The 27,197-nt window shown below is 42.5% G+C and overlaps 1 protein-coding gene across 2 annotated transcripts in view; it reads right to left on the bottom strand.

The window, feature by feature from the left end:
- Window positions 1-27,197, bottom strand: part of EGFL6 (EGF like domain multiple 6) — a 137,433-nt gene that overhangs the window by 44,530 nt on the left and 65,706 nt on the right. For both annotated transcript variants that reach the window (XM_073614862.1, XM_073614861.1), the window contains exons 5-7: window positions 19,649-19,768; window positions 16,912-17,046; window positions 4,920-5,042 (exon numbers count right to left, since the gene is read on the bottom strand). In XM_073614862.1, coding sequence (XP_073470963.1) covers window positions 4,920-5,042; window positions 16,912-17,046; window positions 19,649-19,768 — 378 coding nt within the window. The remainder of the gene's footprint in view (window positions 1-4,919; window positions 5,043-16,911; window positions 17,047-19,648; window positions 19,769-27,197) is intronic.

Here is a 27,197-nt window from a genome sequence, read left to right as displayed (position 1 = left end):
CCAATCGAAAAGAGCCGTTGTGCCTCTGTAACCAAGGATAACCAATAACCATCGGAAACATAGGTAAGGAAATGACTTGGAGTTGGATTATATCATGGTGAAGAGCCCCTACGGTCATGAACAATTGAACAGTCTCATGAGTCACATGGGCAGGCTGTAGAGGTCTCCCGTCAAGAGCCTCAATGACAAGTGGAGTGGCACAAAGCTGCATCGGAATCGAGTGCTTAGATACAAAGGCAGCATCAATGAACAGGCGTGCAGCCCCAGAGTTGATTAGAGCCTGTATCTTGACGGACGACTCAGACCAAGAAAGGATAACTGAGACCAGGAGCTTATCCTTCTGGACAACTGGGGACGAAACAATGCCACCTAAGGTCTGTCCGCTACAGGACCTCAAAGTTCGGGCGTTCCCAGGAGGGGTAGAACAAGACTTCGAAAAGTGACCAGCCTGGCCACAATAAAGGCACAAACTCTCCCTCCTCCTAAAGGTTCTCTCATCCGCAGAGAGATGTGTGAAGCCCAAGTGCATGGGTTCACCGTCAATGACCAGGAGGTCGGTACAAGGAGGAATGAGTAGTGAGGGAGGCAAGAGTGGGACTGCAAGGCTCGGAGACAAATGTACAGGAGGCTTTCGCAAGTGCTCCTTAAAAGAGAGTCTTTCTCTGAGTCTGGCGTCTATGAGGGTGGCAAACGTGATCAACTTCTCCAGCTCAGTGGGTATATCTCGGGCTGCTATCTCATCTTTGATGGTATCTGAGAGACCATGAGAAAAAGTAGCCATGAGAGTCTCATTGTTCCAAGCAACCTCTGCTGCCAGGGTGTGGAATTCAATGGTGTAATCGGCAACGGTTCTCGTACTCTGTTTGATGGACATGAGGCACTTGGCAGCAGAAGCGGGCATGTGGGAACGTCAAATGCCCTTTTAAAGGAAGCCGCAAACTCTGGGTAACTCAGGACAATGGGTTTTTTGCATCTCCCATAGAGGGTTTGTCCAGGCCAGGGCTCTCTCAGAAAGCAAAGATATCACAAAACCTACTTTGCTTCTGTCCGTGGGAAACACCTGGGGCAGCATCTCAAAGTATATCTCAACCTTGTTGAGAAACCCTCTGCATTGGACTGGATTGCCCCCCAAATCACTCGTGAAGCGGAGCGGAACCAGACATGCCTCTTATAGAGGAAATACTCGAGGCGGGTGCCTGCACAGAGACCGGAGCAGCAGCAGGGATAACCTGCAAAACAGGTTGTACCGGAGCAGCCACAGTAGGAGATTCCAGGTGAGCCGTGAGATTCAGGAGCATTTGTAACGTCATGGCAAACTGATCCATACGGTGATCCTGCTCATCCAATCTGGAAAAAAAATTACCAACAAGTGGATTGACTGCAAGTTCTGAATTCATGGCCTGTCAGAAACCATGAATCAGACTGAGACAGAAGTGCAGTAAAAATCACACTAGTTTAATAATAATAGTAAAAGGTAAACAGAGCAAACATAGTCAAAACATAACCAGAGTTCTGTAACTAGAACGGATAGTCAGACAAGCCAGGACGTCAGGGAGCCAGGGATCAGAGTACTTCAAGACAAGCCAAGAAATCAGGAAACTGGAGAATCAGCGTAGTGGAACAGCAAGCAGGAACAAGAACCAGATGGGACATCAGCCAAGCAAGTCTTTCACAGGTACGTAGGAGAGAGTCTCTGATATGTTGACCAGGCAAAGGCAGAGAGGATCTTGACTGAACAGCTTAAGTAGCCAGCAGGACTGATGAGCAGGATATCATCACCAGGTGAGTCACTGTGGAAAGATTAGAGCTAGCAATTAACCGAGAGCTGAGCGGCCTGCTCTGAGAAGGAAGGGCTGAGCCCAGTCCTGATAGTGACTTGCTATGGGGACACTCGGCAAGGGAAAGGAGCCCAGAGCGCTGGCAGGAGACCCAAAAAGGGGAGGACTGGGGCTGCTTTGTGTAAAAACATTGCACAGAGCAGGTAAGAATGAAACATTTGTTATGAAAAAAAAAATTGCTAGCCAGGAATGACTGTAGTCTTTAATCCTGGTTAGGTACAAATGCTGTGCCAGTGAAAAGGGGCAGACTGGTGAAAGGAGCAGGCTGGGGGTGTTATAGTATGGTATGGCTGTGTAAGAGTGTGGGAGGCAGAGCATCTGTATCAACGAGTGAGGCCCCTGAGAAAGAGGTGTGCTCTCAGTGGGTGTCCTCCTTTCTTCTGCCCCCTGTAGCCTGCTATTGGTCTTGGTCGGATCAAGTGATGACACTGCCCATCACTCCTGTTGTTGAGGCAGTAAACTCCCTAAGCCCCCCCCCCACATAAAAACATTGGTCCCAGGGCATGCGGCCCTTCTGTCCTCCTAACCCCCCTCTTTGTGCTGGCCCTGATAGGACTATAAGGCAATTAAAACAAATGTAAATTCTATTGGGCCTGTTATTTAAAACTTCATTGGAAAAATTAAATAAGAAATCTGACTTTTCACTTTTTAGTTTTTATAGGTTTACATACTTTTAATACATAGGAACATACAAAAAGGTATTATGGTAATTTTAGAGTTAAGTCATAAAACACTCCTGTCACCTTGGCAGAGATCCTTCAGTTACATATGCAATGACTGAATATTGTACTGTTTCACATCAATCTCCTGGAAGTTAGAACTGGAAAAGTTTAGCTATTGTTCAGGAAACTAATATTTAAATTGCATATTTCATGTATGAGACTTAAGTGACTTTAGTTTGGCTTCTTTAAGACTATGGGTCTATTTATTTAGTATAAAAAAAAATCACAGGGCTCAGCAGGTCAGACCACTCGGTGGGACTTTGATAAAGTGCATGCACGCAAAACATGTAAGTCACGGCAACAGCACAGCTTGCGTTCCACAAGCTGACCACAGACGTCCCTTCCTCTGTCTCCGGCGCAGCTCTGACGTCACTCCAGGCGCATCAGTTGCTCTTGGCTCTGCTTGGCTCCTCCGAGTCCCCTCAGTGGTGGTGTCACCACTGAGTGGTCTGACCCCCTGAGCCCTGTGATTTGGCCACATCCAGGCAACCTCACACCTTCTCAGTCCGGACATACACGGCCCTCTAGCCTCCCACTCCTAGTGGCTTTATCCATCTTAGACTTGGCTATATCACCATCTTCTACAGCCTCTGGGCTCCTTGGGACCGGATTTTCATCCTTTTCAACATGGGCATTGGCACCCCCCATGTGATACCAGGGAGCCCCCCGGATGTCTGTTTACCCCTCTTCCCCATCTGAGGTCACCTGTGGTAACGTTGAATAACTTTCATCTGTCCATTACATCATTGTTGTTATACCTGTTTCCCAGCTGATTTTTAGACTTCGCATCAGCTCATCATATCTATGATTGAATAAACATTGTTTTATCATCATTCCATGGTTACAAGTGCCTGTTTTTATGACGACTACACTTTGGATCTTATCCATAGACCGCTGCTTATAGTTCTTTTTGTTTGTTCCACATTATTCTAGTGTTGTGCCAGCTGCACTGAGTTTGATCATTATCAACCACAGATTGTTTACGTCACAGCTACATCCACTCATACATGACCCTACAGTCCTTTGTAGCACTTCAGGATATTTTTTTGTTTCTATTTATTTAGTATAAATAATCTAAAGATAAAAAAGCAATCATATGTGATGGTTGGATAACCCTGGCATTTTTAATTTAATCCGATAGATCAATGTAATTAGTGGCGGTGTATTTTTATCCTCTCAAAAGTTTTTGTTTGCCCAGCCCTGGGTCAATTCCAGTCTCTGCTATATAATGTCAAAAACCAAGGTGATGCAAGGACCAAAAACTTCTAATGTCTGCAGCAGTCATAAGTCAGTTCAATACACTTTGAAGAGCAACAATCAAACCAGGCTTAAGAATGTGTTTCCCTGGTGAGTCCTCAGATCTTTTTATGTCAATTTGAATCTACAGCTCACCTTAATAGACAAGCTTAGTTCATGTGTCCTCAGATCTTATAATTTCATTCTATTCTATAGTTCAACTTAATAGACAAACTTAATTGACCCATACTATTATCTTTAAGGATATTTGTAAAGATCATTCCATTGTGTAGTGCATTCTAGAGTGATGACTTCATACTTCTGTTCATGTTACATCTCTAGTCTAATGGTAAAAGATAAAAGTATGCATAGATGTGGGGGACTGGAAGGAATCTCTATCTACACTCAGGGCCAAAGTATATACTGTATCTTTCAGTAGCAGAGGCTTAGAGGTGTATTTCAGGTGTCATTACTGAAACAGACCAATTTCACAACCCACGCTAAAAAGGTACAAGGATATCTTCTCATAAACATTATTCCACCTCTTTGATTAAAATCTGGGCTTAGTCAATGAACTCTAGTAAATGGTTTGCTTACACATCAATTTATTTGGCCAGAAGAGAAGCTCAGAAGCAGAGTATATTTCCCTTTATGAAGTGGGTTACAGTATGTCTGTTGTAAAATTGATGTAGTGCAGTGTTACCAAACTCTGTTTCTCGAGTACCACTAATAGGTCACATTTTAAAGATTTTAGGAAAAAACCCAGACATTTATTCATTTTTAGTAGACACACTTTAAAGTAACACACTTTAAAGTGTAATGGCCATTTCGGCTGAATGTAATGGCCATTTCGGCTGAACTTCCAAGAAGCGGCGTGATTGAATAGTCGGGGCTGTTCGCTACGCTTTTTATTTTGCTACACTGACCTTTGTTTAGCCTTTCAATTGCGGATTCCTATGGGTCTCTCTCTGGATATTTGCAACGCTTGTGATGGGACATACTTGACCCAGAGTGGTCTACTGCTGTATATGCCAAACACGAAAGTATGATGCAGTATACTGTCCTTTATTCTTTGGAGGAAAGTACATGGTAAAATATGAAATTCATTGCTAAATGAACCTACCTGAACACTGGTATCCACTGCCCTTGTATCCTTGTTTACATTGACATTTATAGGAGCCTGGAGTATTAAGGCAATCACTGTGAGGGCTGCACTTATAAGTCTTCATCAAACATTCATTTATATCTGTGAAATAAGAAACAAGTTAAAGGCCATAGACATTATAACTTTTGTGCAAACCAATCAATATACCCTTATTGCGATTTTTTTACCATAAATATGTAGAAGTATACATATTGGCCTAAACAAAAATTGGGATATTTATTATAGCAAAAAATAAAAAATATTGTGTTTTTTTTTAATTGTTGCTTTTTTTTGTTTATAGCGCAAAAAAATAAAAAACGCAGAGGTGATCAATTACCACCAAAAGAAAGCTCTATTTGTGGGGAAAAAAGGACATAAATTTTGTTTCTGTACAAAGTCGCACGCACATTTCTCCTGAGGCTACCTGTGGGTTTTTCTTTGTATCCTGAACAATTCCTCCGGCAGTTGTGGCTGCAATCTTCTTGGTTTACCTGACCTTGGCTTGGTATCAAGAGATCCCAGAATTTACCCTATTACGCAGGTCTTTTGACAGTTCTTTTCTGCTCCCCATGGCTAAGTGTCTAGCCTGCTTAGTGCATTCACGTGAGAGCTAACAAACTCATCGACTATTTATACACAGACACTAATTGCAAATTAAAATGCCAAAGATGTGGGAAATTAATTTTTAATTGCCATTTTAACCTGTGTGTGTCACCTTGTGTGTCTGTACCAAGGCCAAACATTTCATGGTATGTAAACTTTTCATAATTTCTCTTAATTTGATTTAAAAAGGAGCCAAAAAACGATGTGATAATAAATGGCTTCATATGATCACTATCCTTAAATAAAAGACAGTTTTTTGGTATGATCAGTCAATTTCAATGTCAGTGCCAAAATTTGGGTATGCAAACTTTTTAGCACAACTGTATTTTAGGTAAATGATAAAACACAGGTGTAACTGGTTCCTGTACTGACAAACTTTCAGCTGTTTTAATGCTGATGACATTTTTCTACTTTCCTAAACCTAACAATTGTAGGAGCTCTCACTGGAAACACGTGGTATGGTTCTACTTAAGGGCATGATAAGTGGAGGTATCGCTGAGCTGCCTCAGTACTTCAGCTATATATTGATCCACACTAAGGACAACCACGGCACCTCTCTTATCCACTTTCTTTTCATTTCCAAATATTTTTATTGAAAATAAAGTAAACATGTATACAGTCATGCATTTCTTGTATCAGAAAAAACATTACGAGCAATACAATATGTAATAACAGACAATTCGCTATGTCTACCCCCAAATTATATGTATTATGCTATGTTATTTTTTTTTTTTTTTTTATAAATCTCCAATGACATTCAATATAATAAAAAGAAAAAAGATAAAGCAGCAAAAAGAAAAACAAAATGAAAAAACATTCCAGATACTGTGCATACCGTGTGATTCCATTGAACGCCTCTCCCTCCCATATAGAATCCTTATATAAGGGCTATTGGTCTGTGCGTCCTATTATAACATTCTTTTTAATTTTATATATCACATACAGGTTTCAGGTGCTTTAAGCCACTTGTCCCAAATTTTTTCATACTTTGTAGGACACCCTCTATGTGAATATGTGAGTTTCTTATAGGGTAATACTGTATTTACTTCTGCAACCCAGTGTTTGAGCTCTGGCGGATCAGGCCTCATCCAAAGTCTGGCTATAACTTTTCGTGCAGAGAAGAGCGTTTCCTGAAGGAATATCTTTTGGAATTTGTTGATCTCTGTGTTAGGGAAAATTCCTAAAATACACAGTTTGGGTTGTAGTGTGATAGGAGAGCCCATTGTGTCATGCAGGAATCTCACCACCTGGGTCCAGAAGGCCTGAATCTTTGGGCACTGCCATATTAAGTGAAAGAATGTGCCTATTGCTTGATTGCACATTGTACATGTTATAGACTGATTCTGTTTATATCTAGAAATTCTATATGGTGTGAGGTAGATCTATGTAATATGAAAATCTGGGTCAACCTATCCGATAATTTAGGGGATACCAGTTTGCAAGCATCAAGAGCATCACTCCATTCATCATCCTCCATATTGCCCACCTCCACCTCCCTCTCCCACCTAGGTTTCAGTGCATATGCAATTTTGGTTGCTGTCGGTGTTGTCAGCATAATGTAAAATTGGGAGATCAATTTTTTAGGGTCTGGGTATTTTATTGATTCCATGAGGGGACTGCCGGCTGAGATGAAATCCTCTGTGGGGAATTGTGATCGAAAGGCGTGGTGGAGCTGCAGATATCTGAAGAATAATTGGTTTGGAAGCATAAATTCAGATTTTAACCTGTCAAAGCTCTTCAGTTTACCATTACTGATGATATGAGACAAGTAAAAAATCCCTTTGGAGCTCCACACCTCACTGTCCGGGATCGTTAAGAACTCAGGCAGGTCTGGGTTGTGCCATATAGTGGTAAAGTCATGTACTGCTGGTATGCTCAACTTATCTGAAGCAAGTTTCCATATCCTCCTATATTGGTACAATAGTGATCTACGGTTATCCAACCTCGCCACCCCCCTCGCTCCCCCTGTTATCATTACCATTGAATCCTGGGTCTTGCGAGACCATTCTGGACATAGAAAACTAAGGAATCTCTCCCTATCCACCTTATCCACATGAAATATTTGTGCTAGTTGGGCTGCCATATAGTATATGTTGAAGTCCGGGAGGGCCATACCAGCTAAATCTGTTGGATTTTTCAACTTATGCCAGGAGATTTTGTGTCTGTTATTGCCCCATATGAATGGTTTTAGAATAGCTTCCATTAGCTTAAAGTGTCTGAGGATTAAGTATACTGGTGAGTGCCATATCATGTATAAAATTTTGGGTAAAAGAACCATTTTTGTTATGTTTATACGGCCCATTACTCCCAGGGGGAGACGTGCCCAAATCTGAGTTTTTTGTCTAAGCATTTCGTAAAGTGGGTTTATATTTAATGGTATATAGTCTGCTGGGTCTCTAGTCAACCTCACCCCCAGGTATTTGATAACATCTACCCTTTGTAAAGGTAATAGGGCCCTGCTCCTAGGTGGTGGAAAACTATCCAGAGGGAGTATCTGCGATTTGTCCCAATTTATTCGAAGACCAGAGAACATGCCGAATTGTTTAATTAGGTCTAGCGCTAACGGTAGGGAATTGACTGAATCATCTAGGTAAAGAAGTGTGTCGTCCGCGTACATGCTGATCTTCTCTATCACTTCCCCTCTACCGAGTCCCATAATCCCAGGGTGTGCTCGATTAGCTATCGCGAGTGGCTCTGCCGCCAGCGCGTATAGCAGTGGCGACAGAGGACACCCCTGTCTTGTACCTCTGGTCAAAGGAAATTGTCCAGATGGCCAACCATTGGCCAACACTTTTGCAACCGGGGTTTGATATAAAAGTTGCACCCATTTTATAAATTTGGGCCCCAAACCAAAGCTGCCAAGACAGATCCATAGGTATCTCCACTCTACTGAATCAAATGCCTTGGCTGTGTCCAAGGCTACTATCACACGGGATCCCTGACAGTCATGATTGGCCTGTAAATTGATAAATACTCTTCTGAGATTGAAGGAGGTGTTTCTACCTGGCATAAATCCGGCCTGGTCACTATGCACTAAGGACAAGATAACCTTATTCAGGTGGATGGCAAGCACATTTACGAGTATCTTCACATCCACCTGAAGCAGAGATATAGGACGGTAGGACTCCGGGAGATGTGGGTCCTTACCCGGTTTGGGGATTACAACAATAGTTGCTTCTCGCATTGAAGCAGGCAGTTCAGAGTTCTCAAAGATAGCATTGTATAGTTTAAGGAGCCTAGGGATCAGTAGGTCCGAATAAGTGGAATAAAATTCCACAGGTAGACCATCGGACCCTGGGGCCTTAGATTTGGGGAATCCTGCTATAGCACTGGATATCTCATCTAATGTTAGTGGGGCTTCAAGTTCCTCCACCTGTTCTGCATTTAGTTGAGGAATCGTCAGTCCCTCCAAGAAGGACTCCATGTTGGATGTGTCATTCGTGACTGTGGTCATATATAGATTACTGAAGAAATCCTTAAATAAATCAGAAACTTTGCTAGGTTCCGTCTCCAGTACATCATCAGAGGAGCGTAGTGAAATCACCACAGGAGGTCTCTCCTCGCAATGGACTAGATGGGCCAGAAGCTTCCCAGTCCTTTCCCCATATTCGAAAGAATTCTGTTTGTGGAAAAACATTTTCCGTTTGGACTTTTCATACTGCAATTGATCAAGTGTTCTCGAGCATAATTTAAGAGCATTAGCTCTATCAGCGGTGGGATCATTAAGAAACCCTCTCTCTGCTTCCCGTACCCTTTCCTCTGCCCTATCAATATTTAACTCAGATTCTCTTTTAATTTGGTTAATGCGCCTAGTGAGAGTCATGCGGGCGTGCAGTTTAAACATTTCCCATACCGACTGTACTGTGGCCGAGTCATCATTTGTCTTGAAGTATTGTTCCCATTCCTCTGAGAGGTCATCATCTTCTGGGAGCAGCGTCAGCCAAAAAGGATTTAATCTCCATGAAGCTGGCGGACGGCCACAAGACAAAGCGACCGAGGCCCAGTAGGGACAGTGATCTGATAGTGATCGAGGAGAAAACCCTGTATCTACAAGCCTGTGAATAAGAGTTTTAGACATCAGTATGAGATCTATTCGGGACATAGCACGATGGGACGTGGAGAAGCAAGAATAGGCTTTGGTGGAGGGGTTTCTGGTCCTCCAAGTGTCAATAAGGTTAAAGTTATCTAGTAATCTAGCAAATCTTGTTAAATAGGAAGAGGGCGACGGAGGCATTGATCTGCTCATTCTATCCATCGCAGGGTTCAATACATTATTAAAATCCCCCATCCATATCGCTGGGATAGTGGGGTACATAGCCATATAGTCAAACCCAACAGTGATTACCTCATAGGTGAATGGTGGAGGGACATAGAACGCTAACAGGAGTACCAGTTCCCCATATAGTTTGGCCCTTAGGAACACGTATCTACCAAGTGGGTCAATCTCCGAACCCTGAAGCTCAAAGTGCGTGGTTTTGGTAATTAGAATGGACACACCCCTGGAATGTGTGGTATGTACCGAGTGGAAAGCCCTCCCTATCCAAGGCCGTTTGAGTGTTCTGTGAGCCATGCCTTCTGCATGGGTCTCCACCAGAGCCATTACATCCGCCTTTTGTTTTTTAAGCTGTGTAAATACTGCTGACCTTTTGATCGGGTCTCTAATACCACGGACATTCCATGTGAGCAATTTCAGGGTGGCCATTGAGGTAGGTAATAGAAATGACGAGCCCCAGGCCTCAGAGAGCCCATCATAGCAAACACGGCAACACAGATCTCCGGACAATACACAGTTTCAAATAATAAATTGTATCTGTCATGGTGATGCAAACATGTGGTTAGTACATAGCAACATATCAATTTTCTCCGTTGTTGAAAACCCCCCACCCCCCTCCCCGCCCTGCACAACCCCCAACTAGTGCGGGCTTTCATTCCAAACTGCCAACGTGGCATGAACAATGTCCGACCTGAGGAAAAAAGATTCAGTAAAAACCGACTAATAGATGTGATCACTGCGGTTGGTCAAAACTGAGTAGTGTTACAGACGTAAAAGCAGATCAGTACAACAGTGAACAAATTATTCCATCTCAGGTCATGGGTTTTGATGTGTGGGGAGAAACTACGCTGAGTAACGTTACACATCTCAGGACTTAGCTCACCTTCATTAGTGAGGTTTTCAAGGGGGAATCATCCTCCGCCGGTAATGAATGTGGACTATTTACTGACATATGAAAGTGGTGGTCTAAATGATCTTGAGTGAGGTTTGTTGACCAGTTATGTATTTCCAATGGGTATGGTGGGAAACAGGTGTCTTGCGGATATACGTCAGGTGTATACCTGTGATACCTGTTTAGGCATTTAGATTGTTGCATTCGTGGACTTATTACCAGTTCAGATTTTTTCCTTGACGAACAGGTATTTATGCTGTAGGATGTAACACACACAAGTATGACCCTTTGAATGGCATAGTAAGGGTTAATAGTAGCAGTGTGCTATGTTACGGCCATGGCTCACTATTTCACTGCTGGGGGTAAAGTGAGGGAAAAAGTCAGAGTCAGTGTGTGCCATGTCTAATAGGGGTAACAGCTTTGCTAAGCTGTAGAAGATTTGTGTCCTGCTTCCCCCGCAAGTAAGCGAGGGTTCAAGAAAGACATGAGAGAGTGATAATGTCACTTATCTGTGTGCGTTCCTCTGCTCCAGCCATGTAATGGCCGCCTCCGGATCCTCAAAAAAGTGCGCCCGGTCCTCTCCTTCAACGCGTAGACGTGCTGGGAAAAGCATAGCATACTTTATATTTTTTATTCGGAGACGCCTTTTGACCTCCGTGAAGGTTCGCCTTCTGCGCTGTACCTCAGCGGAAAAATCCGGAAAGACCGCGATCATCTTATTACCGAAGGGAATGTTGCCTTTTTCCCTGCTGAGACGAAGAATGGTGTCACGATCTCTGAAGTTAAGGAACTTTGCTATAAACGTGCGTGGGGGCGCTCCAGCAGGTGGCATTTTCCCGGACAGTCGGTGTGCACGCTCGACTACAAATGTAGGGGAGAGGGCATCTCTCCCATATGTATCACATAGCAAATGTTCCAGGAATGTGGGGGGATCTTTCCCCTCTGCTCCCTCAGGGAGGCCAATAAATCTTAAATTGCATCGCCTCAATCTATTTTCGATCTCATCTTGCTTTTGCAGGAGTTGATTTACCTGGGATTGCAGTTCTGCTGTGGAGTTCTGCAGCGGGGGGAGTGAGTCCTCCACATTGCTCAGCCTAGTCTCTGCCTCCGTCACTCTCTCTCAGCTTCTGAAAATCTTGTCTCACAAGAGAGATGTCGACCTTCACCTCCTCAATCTTAGCTGTGACAGTGGTCTGGCAGGCTGTTATTGCTTCTTGGCATGCTGTTATAGCTTCCAGCACTTTAGTGGTATCTGCTCCGACGGCTCCCTCCTCCCCCTGCATGGCGGCGCCATCTTCTCCCTGAGACTCAGCTCCTTGTCGGCGGTACTGTCCCAGCTTTACAACCGCAGAGGTAGCTTTTTTTCCCGGCGGTGACATGATCCAGGGGGGTTCCCAAAGCAGTGGGGATGGTTTTCGGGTGGTCAGTTTTTCAGATAGTCCCAGGATTTGATATATCGGATACACGGCCGGCGGAGCTCTGTTCCCTAGCGTCCTACACCATGCCGCTCCAGGCCACGCCCCCCCCTTATCCACTTTCTTAATCATATTTTTGTTAGACTTCAAGTTATAGATCACTAGTCTTTCAGATTTAGTGATAGTGGAATTGTTTGCCCTGCTAGACTCATTTTTGAGTTTCCTACGTTCCTGCTCAACGACCTCCTGGAATGCTTCTACAACAGCACTTCTGGCATGGATGGGGTAAAAATGTTTATCACCTTTATAGTCTGTAATATCCAAAACCCCACAAATGGCAGAAGAGGATTCAAATTTCAGCTGCTCCAACATCAATCTTGCACGTAAATCTTTGAAAAACGTGGTGTCCAGGGGTCTAGTCTCTTCCTCACAAATGCCAGTCTCACTGTAAGCTTTATGAAGCAACAGATTCTTAAACAATCTGTTGACATGCAGCAAAGTGGAAAAAAGGCTGAAATGAAAAGTGAAAGAAGACCTGAACGGCCAAAACATGTTGTTTTTTTCGAGTGGATTTTCTTGCATTGTTCCTACTTATAATAAAGAATTTTTTCTTTTGTTGATCAAAGCGCCAGGCTTCCTTTTAAGAATCACTATGTGTTGGACTTACAGAAGCCTTTAGTCTAGAGACTGGTGCATCTGAATAAACACATTGCGGTGAGAAGGTTGTAGCTCTGATCTTTTGCTTTGTGGTTGATTCATTCATGGCATACCTTGAATATAACTGTCTTGGGAAATCGTTAAATCAATGGTTTAGTTCCACTTTAACTGTTTTGAGAAACAGTTACAAATCGTTGGGTTTAGTTCTGCTTTAAAGTAACACTCACTGACAATCTCTATGATAGGAAGTGAAGGCTGGTGAAATGAGAGTGCCTCTAATAACAGTTAGAATTGAATTGGTGCAAGTAATTTTATATAAAGTCCCACTGGAAGGCAGAACAGACTGAGAAAAAGTTTCTCAATAAAGTCTTGGATCCCTGAGGGAAAGATTGAGTTCAGGACAAGCATTTGCCCCTATTCTGCAGAATGAAAATGACGGGGTCAATAGCTGACATCTGATCTGACCTGAAAAATTTTCAGCTTTACTGATTTAGTATTTTAGTATTAAAGATAGCAGCATCCAGGCCCGGATTGGCCATAGGGCAAACTGGGTACTTGTCCGGTGGGCCGGGGCTGCCGGGGCCGCCAGTCCTTGCGGGGCCCAAGGCCTCAGCTGCTCTTTGAGCCCGCACCGCTCACTCAGCTTCTCCGCGGCTGCCAGTTAACCTCCCTGGCGGTTTTCCCGAGTGTGGCTCGGGGTTAAAATTCAGGACCATTAGCGGTAACCCCGAGCCACACTCGGGATTACATCGCAGGATCCTGGTGTTGGTTTACTTACCTTGTCCCCGGAATCCTGCGATGTCCCCCGCTGTGTCCGTGGGCTCCGTCCTCCTCCGAAGCCTCTCCTTGCCAGGCTCCGTTCCCTGCAAGCGTCGCAATGCACGGGGGCGGAGCCTGGCGGCAAATTCAAAAAATTGTAAAAATCATAACACATACAGTACTGTAATCTTACAGATTACAGTACTGTATGAAATGATTTCACATCCCTTTTGTCCCCAGTGCTTTGGCCCATGCCCTGCATGCAGTTTTATGTTATATATACTGATCTTTCTGCCTGGAAACTGGAGATTGTCCATAGCAACCAAAAAATTTCCCTTTACGTCAAAAGTGGCTTTAGACCAGCTAGAAAACAGCGATAGTAAATTAGAACACTTGCAGAATTGGACGATAGTGAATCGTGGGGAAATGTATTTTATTATTATTTATTTTTATTTTTTTTAATTATTTATTTTTATTTATTATATTATAATTTATGTTTTTGTGTTTCAAACTTTATCATACCCGGGATATCTACTAGACTCTTGTTTGGACAGATTTAAGTGTGTTATTGTTAAGAATTACAGACCTACAATATAAAACGCCAAATTTCCATGCAAAATAATTGTACCGCTTTCAGCACCTAAAATCCGAAATAATCATATCGCCAGGGAGGTTAAGCGTTGAGCGCCGGGGGGGCACCGGGGGGACGGAAACATGAAGGCGGAGGATCTAAATGAGACTCCTATGACCTCGCCCGTATAGGTCAGCCATCGGTGCCCGGGGACGTGACTGCGAAGGGGGGAGGAGCTAGAGCAGACACCACTGAGCCGAGCGGTAAGAGAAACCGTGAGTGAAGCCCCCCCCGTAACCTGGATAGGAGGAGCAGTGGGGGCGGCTGCATATAGAACAATCATTCTTTTCATCTTACTCCTGCAGTCTCTGAATACCTGCAAGAGGTAGAGGAGAAGCAAGCATTCTGAGACTGCAGGAGAAAGATGGAGAGAATGATTCTTCTATATGCAGCCGCCCCCACCGCTCCTCCTATCCTGCTTCTCTCTGCTGCCCCCCCTGGGCTCTCCGCCATGCCCCTGTGCTCTCCACATTCCCCCAGGCTCTCCGCCACCCCCGTGCTCTTCACCTCCCCCAATGCTCTCCGACACCCCCATGCTCTCCACCTCCCCCCATGCTCTCCACCACCCCCGTGCTCTCCACATTCCCCCAGGTTCTCTGCTGCCCCCCTGTGCTCTCCACCTCCCCCCATGCTCTCTGCCACCCCGCCTGTGCTCTCCACATTCCCCCATGTTCTCCGCTGCCCCCCCTGTGCTCTCCACCTCCCCCATGCTCTCCGCCAACCCCCTCCCTGTGCTCTCCACATTCCCTAATGCTCTCCACTGCCCCCCTGTGCTCTCTGCCGCCCCTCATGCTCACTGCTGCCCCCTGTGCTCTCCACCTCCCCCCATACTCACCGCCACACCCCCCATGCTCTCCACCTCCCCCATGCTCTCCGCCAGTGCCCCTGTGCTCTTCACATCCCCCCATGCTCTCCGCTGCCCCCGTGCTCTCCACATCCCCTCCATGCTCTCCACCACCCCCCCTGTGCTCTCCACATTCCCCCATGTTCTCCGCCACCCCACTGTGCTCTCCACATTCCCCCATGCTCTCCGCTGCCCCCCTGTGCTCTCCACCCCCCATGCTCTTTCCTAGTCATCCGTCGCCTCCACCCCCCATACCTCTGCCGGGTTTCCCCCCTCCCCTCTCCCGGGGGATCCATCAGGGTGGAGAGTGGGGAAGGGGCCGGTTAACATGTTATGGGCTGCTCAATCCAAAATGCCTGGGCCTATTTTTTGTCCCAGTCTGGGTCTGGCAGCAACTGTGGATATTTTTGCGGAATGATGCTGAAAACAATTCAGAGACCAAACATGTTTGTCTCTGGCTCCTTTACATCCCCGGGATTTAGTTTTTGGTCCATTACTGTGATGGGAAATTTAGTGATCAACGGTATAGAATAAAAGGGGTTGAAGCTGGACTTTCTCTTTCAAAGGTTTGCCTATCAGTGTCCTATGCTCCAAGGTTCCCGGGGAGCACACGAATGTATATGGAAGTATGTGCAGACAGGTATCTGCTATTAATAATGTAAGCAGATTGCTATGTTTATACTCTTGCCAGGTTTACTTATGAATGCATTGGTATGTTTTAGTCATAAGACAAATGGCAAAAGAGTAGTCAAAACAAGTTTTTGATCTAAAGAGGAAACCAAGTTTAAAGTTAACTCGTGTTATGATTCACACAGCATTGATAAATAGGTACAATATTAATTGACTATTTGCATAGAAAATTTTGGTGGGTGAGTCCAGTGGTTATGGCAGGAAGATTTATTAATTCAGCACTCTGCGCATCCTAAAGTATCATATCATTAAACTTTATTTTAACTAAAGTTAATATTTAAAGTATTATTGTATTCATATTGATGATCTTACATGTCATAGCAAAATACTGTGCAATACAAGACAGACAGATCACTTTGCTGATTAGTCTGGAAACATGTTTTATAGCAAAGTAGTGAAATTCAGCAATAATTATGGGGTATTCTATGAGATCAAGTATTCTATAGTATAGGCCCTTAAAAGGCAAAATCTAGACCTAACCTTCTTTTTTTAGAGTGTAAAGGGTAAGAATACCTCAGGTTTTATTGCTGTATGTGTTCCCCCATTTCTTGACCTGCCGGCCATGGTCAACAAGAGAGGCACAGACACCAATAAAAACCTGACACAGTTTTTAATATTTTACTGCCCTTTCACACTGCCAGCGCCTGGGCATCGGCGGTAAAGCGCTGCTAGTTTTAGCAGCGCTTTACCGTCATTTTTGTGCACTTTTCGGGTGCTAGTGGGGCACTTTTAACCCCTGCTAGTGGTTGAATAAAGGGTTAAAAGCACCCGCGAAGCGCTGCTGCCGAGACGCCTTGCAGGCAATTCGGCGGTGCTGCCAATTCATTTCAATGGGCAGGGCCGCTACAGGAGCGGTGTATTCACCGCTCCTGAAACGCTGCAAAGAAGCTGCTTGCAGGACTTTTTTTGATGTCCTGCCAGTGCAGTGCCTTAGTGTGAAAGCACTTGGGCTTTCACACTGGGATTGCAGATGAGGCTTTTTTCAGGCGCTATTTTTAGCGCTAAAGCGCCTGAAAAATGCCTCCAGTGTGAAAGGGGTCTTACTGTTTCACTAAAAAAATGTATTTATTGTTGTCTATTTCTACATTAAAGAGATTTCTCCACACTTACTGTCCCGGTGACCAGCAGAGATTCTCACCTTTTCCCCTAATCCAAAATTAGAAAATAATTCAACTTTAACTGTTTTTTTTTTTTTTAGTATTCTTACCTACACAGTCATATCTGCCATTCACATACTTTAAATCATAACCATTTTGGCACTTGCAAAAGTAGCTTCCAAAAGTGTTCACACATTTTCTGTTAAAAGGACATGTTACTTTTCCAGCTGCACATTCATCAATATCTACAACAAAAAATATATAATTCTGTTAATTTTGGTTATGATACAAAATTTATATTCTGCCATTTAGTCTGCTACATACGGTATTTAAAGGGAATCACACACACAATATATTCACCCGTTTTCTATTGTACTCAACTTATTAATAAAAAACTGAAGGACTAAACTGCAAATTGCTGGAATTCCTGTGACACTGACCTTTCTTTGACTCCAATTAATTTTTTCCTAGCATCATACATGCTGCTTAGAGCAATGCCATAGCTGTGTTAAATCACTGCCAAAAAATTGAATGTTAAAAATGGCCCTAATAGAGGTGTTTTTGAAGCTTACCTCCAAAAATAGTACATACTTAGGATTCCAGTCAGCGTCACTAAGGGTGTCCGTTGATGGCCCTTTGTTGGCATCAGAATTGATTCTCTCCCTATACAAGTCAATGCCAGCACAAATTCAGCATGGTGTAGCTTAGATGGACTACAAATGTGGTCAGAAGGTGGTCAACTGCAGGTCAAATATACCTGTCAATGAACTCTGGAGGATTTCAAAAGCTTTTAATTGAATCTTAAACCAAAGTGGAATGTGCCTGAAAGAAAGCTCCATCTGCTCAATGACACAAGGCCATAGCTTATTGACACAGGCATTAATGAGGGCCACAAATCTACTATTACAATCACTAAATGGGACTAAACTGATCAAACTGGATAAAAACTTTAAATCAAAGAAACTCCATTTGGTCAACTTAGTGAGCACTTGGGCATATTCAACTCTGCCAAGCTGACTGCCCATGGCAGAATTTTGTTGATAGCTTCTGATTCATCTAATTTTCAAAATGTGCACTGCGCTACTCAACACATTAGGAAAAGTTGCAAACACTACAATCAGACAAATTGAGTGGATAATGAGAATATTAAGTGCAGCGCTAATCCATATTGTGGGTATATATTAGAAAATTGTGCAAGTATGCAAACAGCAAGTATAACACACTGACTGTGCAAAATAAAATAAAGTGCTAGGTGCAAACAGCAATAAATGAATATAAATACAATTCATAAATTGAAAACACTAAAAAGTCCTTATATGTGAAATGGCATTGTGAATAAATAACCCATGAGGAAAAAAAACAAAAAACAGTCCACATGGGTGAAATGGAGTCGCAAGTGTTTAGGTAGAAATCAATGTTGAAATTGAAGATATATTTGACCTCTGATGGATAGGCCACCATCCGGTAAGAAATTACCATAGATTGTGAATCCACCAACGATGAAAAAAATTGGATACTCTTACTGGACTCAGTGGACCCAGTGCCAGAGGCATGGAGTCAAACAGGCATGGAACTGGGAACGTGGTCACTCTCAGGAAACAACATGTGAGGTCAGCTTCCGTTCAACCTAATCACCAGACCCAATCATGGTCTCCACCATTCATAATAGAAAAAGACTGCCACATAGTGTAAAACCATCAACTATGGGGGTTTTATTGTAAAAAGTAGAACACTTACACCAATGATGATATAAACAGGTGAGATAAGGTATGTGATCACAAATACATCCAAGAAGCGTAGTAACGTGGAGCTAGTTCAGTCTACCCGACCAGCTTAGTTCAATAGAACATCATCTCGCCTCGACTGAGTTCAATTTTTTTCATTGGTGGTGGATTCACAATCTATGGTAATTTCTTACTGGATGTGGCCTATCCTTCAGAGGTTGAATATATCTTCAATTTCAACATTGATTTCTACCTAAACACTTGTGATTTCATTTCACTTGTTTGGACTGTTTTTTGTTTTTTTTCCTCATGGGTTATTTATTCACAATGCCATTTCACATATATGGACGTTTTAGTGATTTCAGTTTATGAATTGTATTTATATTAATTTATTGCTGTTTGCACCTAGCACGTTATTTTATTTTGCATATTTTGTCAGTGTGTTATACTTACTGTTTGCATACTTGCACAATTTTCTAATATATACACACAATATGGATTAGCGCTGCACTTAATATTCCTGATAGCTTCTGATTGATTGAATAAATATCTATGCGTGAGTTGAAAAACCTATCGTAATTCAGGAGGATTAAATGATTACAATGGACTGCAATGTATGCAATAATGCCATGATGTTGATTTACTATAACTGGAGAGTGCAATTTTTTGTCAAGATGTAATTGAACAAGCTGAAGTTAGAATCTGATCTGTTTCTATGCAGAGCTGCACCAGATTTTACGCTCCGGTTTTAGTAAATCTACCACCATGTGTTGCATCGTTTGATATTTTAATTGATGATGACTCACTTGTTTGCACACACTTGTACCTTAATGGAGCACAAATCACTACATGTTTAACTACCATAAGAATCATATAACTAGCTACAGGTTCAGTTTTAATCTTAATCAACAAAAAAGAATAATAAAAAAACTGTAGGCTTTTTATTGTTGATGTATTTTGGTTTGTAATAGTTTGTATGTAGCAAGTTACACAACTACTTTTTGATTGTGCTACTTACAAATGAGCTATGCAGTACACCACTTTTTTCAGGTTTTATGGTCATTTGGCATAAATGGTTCAATTCTTCGGTGAGCTGAAATCTGAAAGTTATATCTTAACGCACCTATACAATTTCTTCCATCTGGTCCCAGCTGCAGTCCACTAGATGGGCATGAACATCGCACCTCCCCCTTGACTTCTTCACAGCCATACTGGCAGTTTGCCATTGCACAAGTCCTGGAGTCTGAGAAACAAGATTAATAGCACACGGTTTAAATTATGGCTGTTATTACTTTACTCATGTTTGCTCATCAGCAACAACGAGAAAATTGGATACCTTCAGTGGGACCCAGTAAAAATTACCTTTATGAATGTTTCATAAAATATTATATCTGGAGAGAACTGATTTTTGTTATGTTGATTAAAGCAAAGGCACATGATTTTCAGCATTCTCTACTCACAGTAGCTGTATTTAGAGCACTATGAAGTTTTAACAGTATATATATCAATAAACATTTACTTCAATTTCAGCTTTTTTATGCAATCTCTGCACCGCACACTTGGCTGACTTAACTCTAATGACTACAATCCTGGGGTTTTCGCTCCCATTTGCTCCATACATAAATCCTTCCAAATCTGTTCAAGTTTCCTCCAAGTGTCCTTGTTACCTCCCAACATCCAAAAATATACCTTGGGACTGCAAAAGCTCCAGTTCATATACTGTTACCAGATGTTTGTAACAAAGGTGCAGCAATATAGTAGGGAGGTAGATAGAGCTTATCTGGAAGAAGGAAGGCTTGGCTTTTGCATATCTCTATCGTATCCATGTAATATCAGCCAATATTTGATTTATGCTCAGGAATATGTCCCACATTCTACAAATTATTTTTTAGGAGAGGTGTCTAAAGCTGTCTATTTGTACTAACACCTGCAATCACAATAGAAATTAGTAATCTACATTGTTACTAAATTTTACTATATATATAAACTGAGACAATCTTGGGTGAAACAACTGTTTGGGGTGACATAAAAGGTGTGCTGGACACCCTGTAATATTTTGTTGGGGCATAGCACCGAAAGTGACGGTGCTTGTGCCTGATTCATGTACCTGTCAGAGACAGGTACATGAATCTGTCAGTGGCCACACTGAGGTTAGAAAGTTCATACTGGACACCCCTTCCTCAGTGTACTCCTGCCCTCCCTCCCTGGGCCACTGGAACCATCACACTGACAGGCACATTACTGAGGTGTTTTGTACTAGAAGTGGGCAAAGCCTAATAAGAAACTAATTCTCTACTAGAGCCCCTTTACATTTGATTGACAGTACATGACAGTGGGCAGGTTGATAGTCACTATTTAGTCCAATAGTGGCTTTCAAATCCGCCCATTGCCATGCACTACCAGTCAAAAGTAAAGTAGATCGGATGGAGAACTAATATCAGTTCGCCATCACTCTCTGCTCACCCACTGACTAGTAATTTCCCAAATACTTGCACTGTCATATTTGGGTAATGACATCACCTGTATCCTTGGCCCCTCTGTTACATTTGGCTTTCAGCCAGGGAATCTTCTTGGCCAACAACTAAATGGGGTCAGCGATACAATATTGTGTGGGAAGCTGTCACGTTTGTTCTGGAAATTTTATAGATAGACAACTCCTATCCTCATATTAATTAGTGGTTCCAAATTAATAATAACTACTGCAGTAGGGAACAGACAGAAAAGATACTTCCAGCATCTTTCCAAATAACTGTTCTGTTTATTTGGCGAAATGTACGTTTTTTATACACATGATTACGTAGGTATCACATTAATATTTCAATTGTACTTTTATGGTAACAAGGGGCGTAATATAGGCAGGGTAATTCTAATCAGGACTCAAAAGAATGCAATATGTAATCAAAACATTATTAGTGCCGTGTGCAATAAGGGGGGGGGGGTGCAATAAGGGGGGCTGGAATGCTCCTGCAGCACAGAAGGTTTTTTACCTTAATGCATTTTATGCAAAAAATTACTTAAGAGTCTATAGAACCACTTTAACCACTTGCTTACTGGGCACTTATACCCCCTTCCTGACCAGGCCAATTTCCAGCTTTCAGCGCTCTCACGCTTTGAATGACAATTGCATGGTCATGCAACTCTGTACCCAAATAAAATTTTTACCATTTTTTTACACAAATAGAGGAGCTTTCTTATGAGGAGGAGCTTTCTTTTATGATGTGGCACTGATGGGCACTGATAGGTGGCACTGATGGGCACTGATGAGGCTGCACTGTTGGGTGGCACTGATGGGTACTGATAGGTGGCACTGATAGGCACTGATAGATGGCAATGATGGGCACTGATAGGTGGCACGGAGAGGTGGCACTGGTGGGCACTGATCAGGAGGCACTGATGATGAGGCACTGATGGGCACTGATTGGCAGCACTGATAGGTACTGATTGGCAGCAATGATAGGTGGCACTGGTGGGCACAGATTAGCAGTACTGATGGGCACTGATAGATTGCACTGGTGGACAGGGATTTGCAGCACTGCAGGGCATTGATTAGCAGCACTTGTTGTCTCTTAGGGACCAATGTCCCTGTAACAGATGCCAGTTAACGGCTTTATTCTTCTCTTCATGCTGACAGCGTGAAGAAAAAGAAAAAAAGCCGGTAACCAGCTTCTGTTTACTTCCATGATCAGCTGTCATTGGCTGACAGCTGATCATGTGGTAAAGAGCCAGCTATAATTGGACCTTTACCCTGTCCCAAGGACTTTAGAACCACTTTTATTATACCAATTAGAAAATTGTAATTCTGTAGCCTCCCTGGCAATTTTCCTGAGTGTGGCTCGGGGTTAAAATTCAGGACCATTAGCGGTAACCCCGAGCCACACTTGGGATTACATCGCAGGATCCTGGTGTGGCTTTACTTACCTTGTCCCCGGGATCCTGCGATGTCCCCCGCTGTGTCTGCGGGCTCCGTCCTCCTCCGAAGCCTCTCCATGCCAGGCTCCGTTCCCTGCGAATGGCGCGACACACGGGGGCGGAGCCTGGCGGCAAATTCAAAAAAGTGTAAAATCATAACACATACAGTACTGTAATCTTACAGATTACAGTACTGTATGAAATTATTTCACATCCCTTTTGTCCCCAGTGCTTTGTCCTATGCCCTGCATGCAGTTTTATGTTATATATACTGTTCTTTCTGCCTGGAAACTGGAGATTGTCCATAGCAACCAAAAAGTGTCCCTTTACATCAAAAGTGGCTTTAGACCAGCTAGAAAACAGCGATAGTAAAATAGAACACTTGCAGAATTGAGCGATAGTGAATCGTGGGGAAATTTATTTTATTATTAATTTTTTTTTTTTAAATTATTTATTTTTATTTATTATATCATAATTTATGTTTTTGTGTTTCAAACTTTATCATACCCGGGATATCTACTAGACTCTTGTTTGGACAGATTTTAGTGTGTTATTGTTAAGAATTACAGACCTACAATATAAAACGCCAAATTTCCATGCAAAACAATTGTACCGCTTTCAGCACCTAAAATCCGAAATAATCATACCACCAGGAAGGTTAAGAATCTCCTGCTGCCATAGCAACAATGTTTCCGACACTGGCACAAATGCTTGCCTCTGTATATATATATATATATATATATATACACACACACACTAAACACCTACATGTATACATACTGTATTAATTCATTACATATTTTACTTATTATTTTGTTTACCTATTTATGTATTCATTGAGTGCATACACCTGTGGTACAATACAGAAATTAGGGGTATAATATTCTATTGGAAAAATGTATATATGTATGGGATTTAATTGTTTCAAAGAGTTTAACTTGGTGTATGGTTCTTGTTTGTGAGTTTGCATTCTGGGCATTGTTATGTATAAGGCTGGCCATACACTGATCAAAATTTGGCTGGTTCAGCAGTGCCAGGGTGGATTCTGATTAGTGTGTAGCTGTCCCCACTTGACAGAAGTCGAGATCCACTGATTGACTTTTGTTGAAGGGACAAGCAGAAAATGTTCTCTCCATCAACACCTGCAGCTGCTAATCAGTGTATTCTGACAGCTGCTGATGCAGCTGACACAATATGATATCCCAGTGGGGTCGATTATAATTGGTGAGTCTGCAATATTGAGCATTTTTAGTGCCACATCCAGTATTTAGGAAAAGAACAAAATCCCCTTGTGGTGGACTTTAAAGGCACAATATCTTTTGGAAAGTATATTAGGAGTATATTACCCTTGTAAGGGACAAGAATCATTATTTTACAGTTTGTACTACTATGCAATGGTGGTGACAACATTGTAAACATGTTCAAATATGCTATGTGGTTTTTTTTTATATATGCTTTGTACATATCATATTCAATAATTCATTTAAAACTCGTAATATACTTTCCAAAAGATCTCGTGCCTTTAAAGTCCCCCACAAGGGTATTTTGTTCTTTTTCCAGTGGGGTTGATTCCTCCATTCACCTCATTTTGGCTAAGATCAAGTGTAGTATCTGTTCTCATCAGTGTCCAGTATGGGTGCTGTACTGTCATTCTGGCCTATCGGGAGCTGGAATGGCTGGCTACATAGTATCCTGGTGGTATGATGGAGGGCTCTGAAGGCTAGTACCAGCTGGTGCAGCACTATATTTTAAGTAATAAAGTCCATAAATCAAACAATGAAAACTGTATCCAAATGGTCATCCATGATGTGGCTTCATGCAGAAAACTCAGTGGGAATGTGTGATCCCTCCACCAATGTTAAAAATGGCCTCTCACCTCAGCACAGGGACCCTTTAATTACAGAGGGTCAAATGCACCTTCCCTTTCGGGTCAATGGAGATAGTGGGACAGCAGATCCAGATCAATCAGATAACAGCAAAAAGCTGGGGCTATGCAGCACGGATAATTCCAGAGCGTATGAATCATGTGAATAGAGAAGGGTAAAACATAGTGCTCTCCGCAAAGTAAACTTTAATAATGAACAATAGAAATAGAACTTACAAACAAGGCACTAATCCAGTGCCAGATGCTAAAGCGTGTGGATGAGGAAAAAGGATGCGAGATGGCCGCGGGTGACGTCACGACGATTCCTATGTTGTACCCTTATCTATTCACATGATTCATACGCTCTGGGATTATCCGTGCTGCATAGCCCCAGCTTTTTGCTGTTATCTGATTGATCTGGATCTGCTGCCCACTATCTCCATTGACCCGAAAGGGAAGGTGCATTTGACCCTCTGTAATTAAAGGGTCCCTGCGCTGAGGTGAGAGGTCATTTTTAACATTGGTGGAGGGATCACACATTCTCACTGAGTTTTTTTGCATGAAGCCACATCATGGATGACCATTTGGATACAGTTTTCATTGTTTGATTTATGTACTTTATTACTTAAAATATAGCGCTACGCCATCTGTTTTATTTTGTTTTTAGGGATTTGTGATTGTTGACCCTGGTGTTCAGCAGCTATTTGCTATTTTGTACATATTTGCGCTGATTTGTTTTTCTTTTATTCTAGTACCAGCTGGAACAGAAACCGAAGCACCTACAGGCAGTTGGGGCACGGGAGTAATTCCCCCCGGAAAAATGGATGGGCCCAGTTTCTCCTGGTCTGAATGGATCTACTTTGCCTGGCCATGGGCTAGGAAAGCAGAGAGTCTGAGGTGTCTGTGCCCCCTGGGAGTGGTTGCCCTAGGGGTGCTCTTAGTGACACTTGGGTGTGGGACCCCATAGTGTGAACAGGCACATGGTCACAGCACCAAAGCTATTTTCTCACTGCGCCTTTAGGGCTAAGACTTTTGGCCAAGTCCGGGGCAGTTTTTGTTACCAGGCCTCAGGGCCTAGCCAGTGCACATTGCATGGCCACTTATTTATTTTTCCCCACGTTTTGTCACTTTCACTTTTGTGTGTGTTTTTTTTCTCACTGGATGGGGGTGGGGTGAGTCCTCGGGCTTGCTCTGACAACTAGGGAGATGGTGTTTGGCCCTCAGGTTCCTTCCTCCCCCAAACCTGGGGGATCTCTCTTTGGGAGAGCCCCTGACCTAATGTTCGGTGGTCAGCTTAGGCTTAACATGAGGAGAGGGGTCCGCCAGGCCTTTTGGCTGGGTGGACTAAGTCCTAATCTATGTCCCTGTCAGGAGCCTTGAGCCCCGGGGATTCAGGAAGAGGTCCTACCCCTACGGGGGGGTGAACAAAGCACACCCTTAAGTTCACTTTTCAGCGTGTGTACAAGTGCATTTTTGTTGTACGCTTAATGGTTTTTGCTTTTCATTTTCAGCACCACGGTGAATAAAAAAACAATTTTTATATGGCCAGCTTCACTCTAGACCTGTACTGTAGCTGTGCAAAGTTTTTTTTCCATTTAGATGATGTATTACAAATAGCTGTGATGCAAATCGGTAATTTCCCATACCAACCAATCAAACTAAAACAAAGATTGTGAAAGAGTGCTCCATAATGGTTTACTTTGTATGTATGCCACGTGATACAAAAATGAAAGGACTAAGGTGGTCAGCATATTTGCTAACTGTTTTAAATGTTTTCATTATTGCTTGCATGGTTTTTGTAAGTTATGATAAGAATTTAAATATATTACATCTATGAACATATGAACATATTGTATATGTTTGACATTCCTGGACTTAAGAAGATATCATGCCTGTTCATTAAAATGTGATAAATTCCTCACTATGTTGTTATTTAATAGGGATAATGCTGTCTGCTCCAGGCTTTAGGAGACCTCCACAAGGTTTACTTTCCAAATATTGCTCTTTAAAATAATATAAAAAGTTAAGTTTCATTGCCAACATAAACTGCCCTAATGACTTTACTTTAGACATACACAAAAACGCTTTGAGAAATTGATGTTTATCTACCGCTTGAATGAGTAGTTAGGTTACATTGCCATTGTTATTATGTAAAAAAAAATTTTTTTTGTCTTTTATTGATAGATACCCTGTCAGTAGCATCCACTCCTGATGAAGTGAATGAATATTCAAGAAACGCGCTGAGATTGAGGTTTTTATTCTTTCTTGCTTCATTCTACTTTTGTGATACCTCAGTATGAGTGTTGAAATAAGATGTGAGATCTTGTATTAGCTATGCTAAGGGACTGACAACAATAATTTTTGTTGATGGTGTGATATACCCCATTAAAGTCCCATTGGCATCTTTAGTGGCTTCTTTTGAAATGAAGAATGGAAGTAACATCATTTCATGTATCCTGTGCTGCAACTCTGATGTGCACTTACATTTCACTGATCCCTCTAGTATGCCAGTCTCTGCATATTCTAATTATATTTCAGTAATATGATATACATTACCCAACACATACAACATATGTATATATACTTAATTATATACTATATACTCAATCTATTCAAGGGGTCAGCTTCATAAAGCTTTCAGAGGGGTAGTCCAGAAGCTCTATTTGCATGTAACTTCTTGGATGAGTTTTTAAAATGTGAACAGCAGCACAGCAGCCATTGATCTCTACACAGTAAAAAACTGACAGCCGCTGCTGCTCGCACAGGCCGCAGGGAGGTGACCTAGCTGATTACCAACCTGGCCCTGCTGCCTGCAGGTCTGTGTAATTCTCACTGAATGATGGAAAGAAATATAAATCCTTTGGAAGATAAGACAGCAACCATATAAGCATTTGGATGT

This window comes from Aquarana catesbeiana, linkage group LG02, assembly GCF_042186555.1.
Source record: "Aquarana catesbeiana isolate 2022-GZ linkage group LG02, ASM4218655v1, whole genome shotgun sequence".
Taxonomy (NCBI): domain Eukaryota; kingdom Metazoa; phylum Chordata; class Amphibia; order Anura; family Ranidae; genus Aquarana; species Aquarana catesbeiana.
This window is presented reverse-complemented; position numbering and strand designations above follow the sequence as displayed.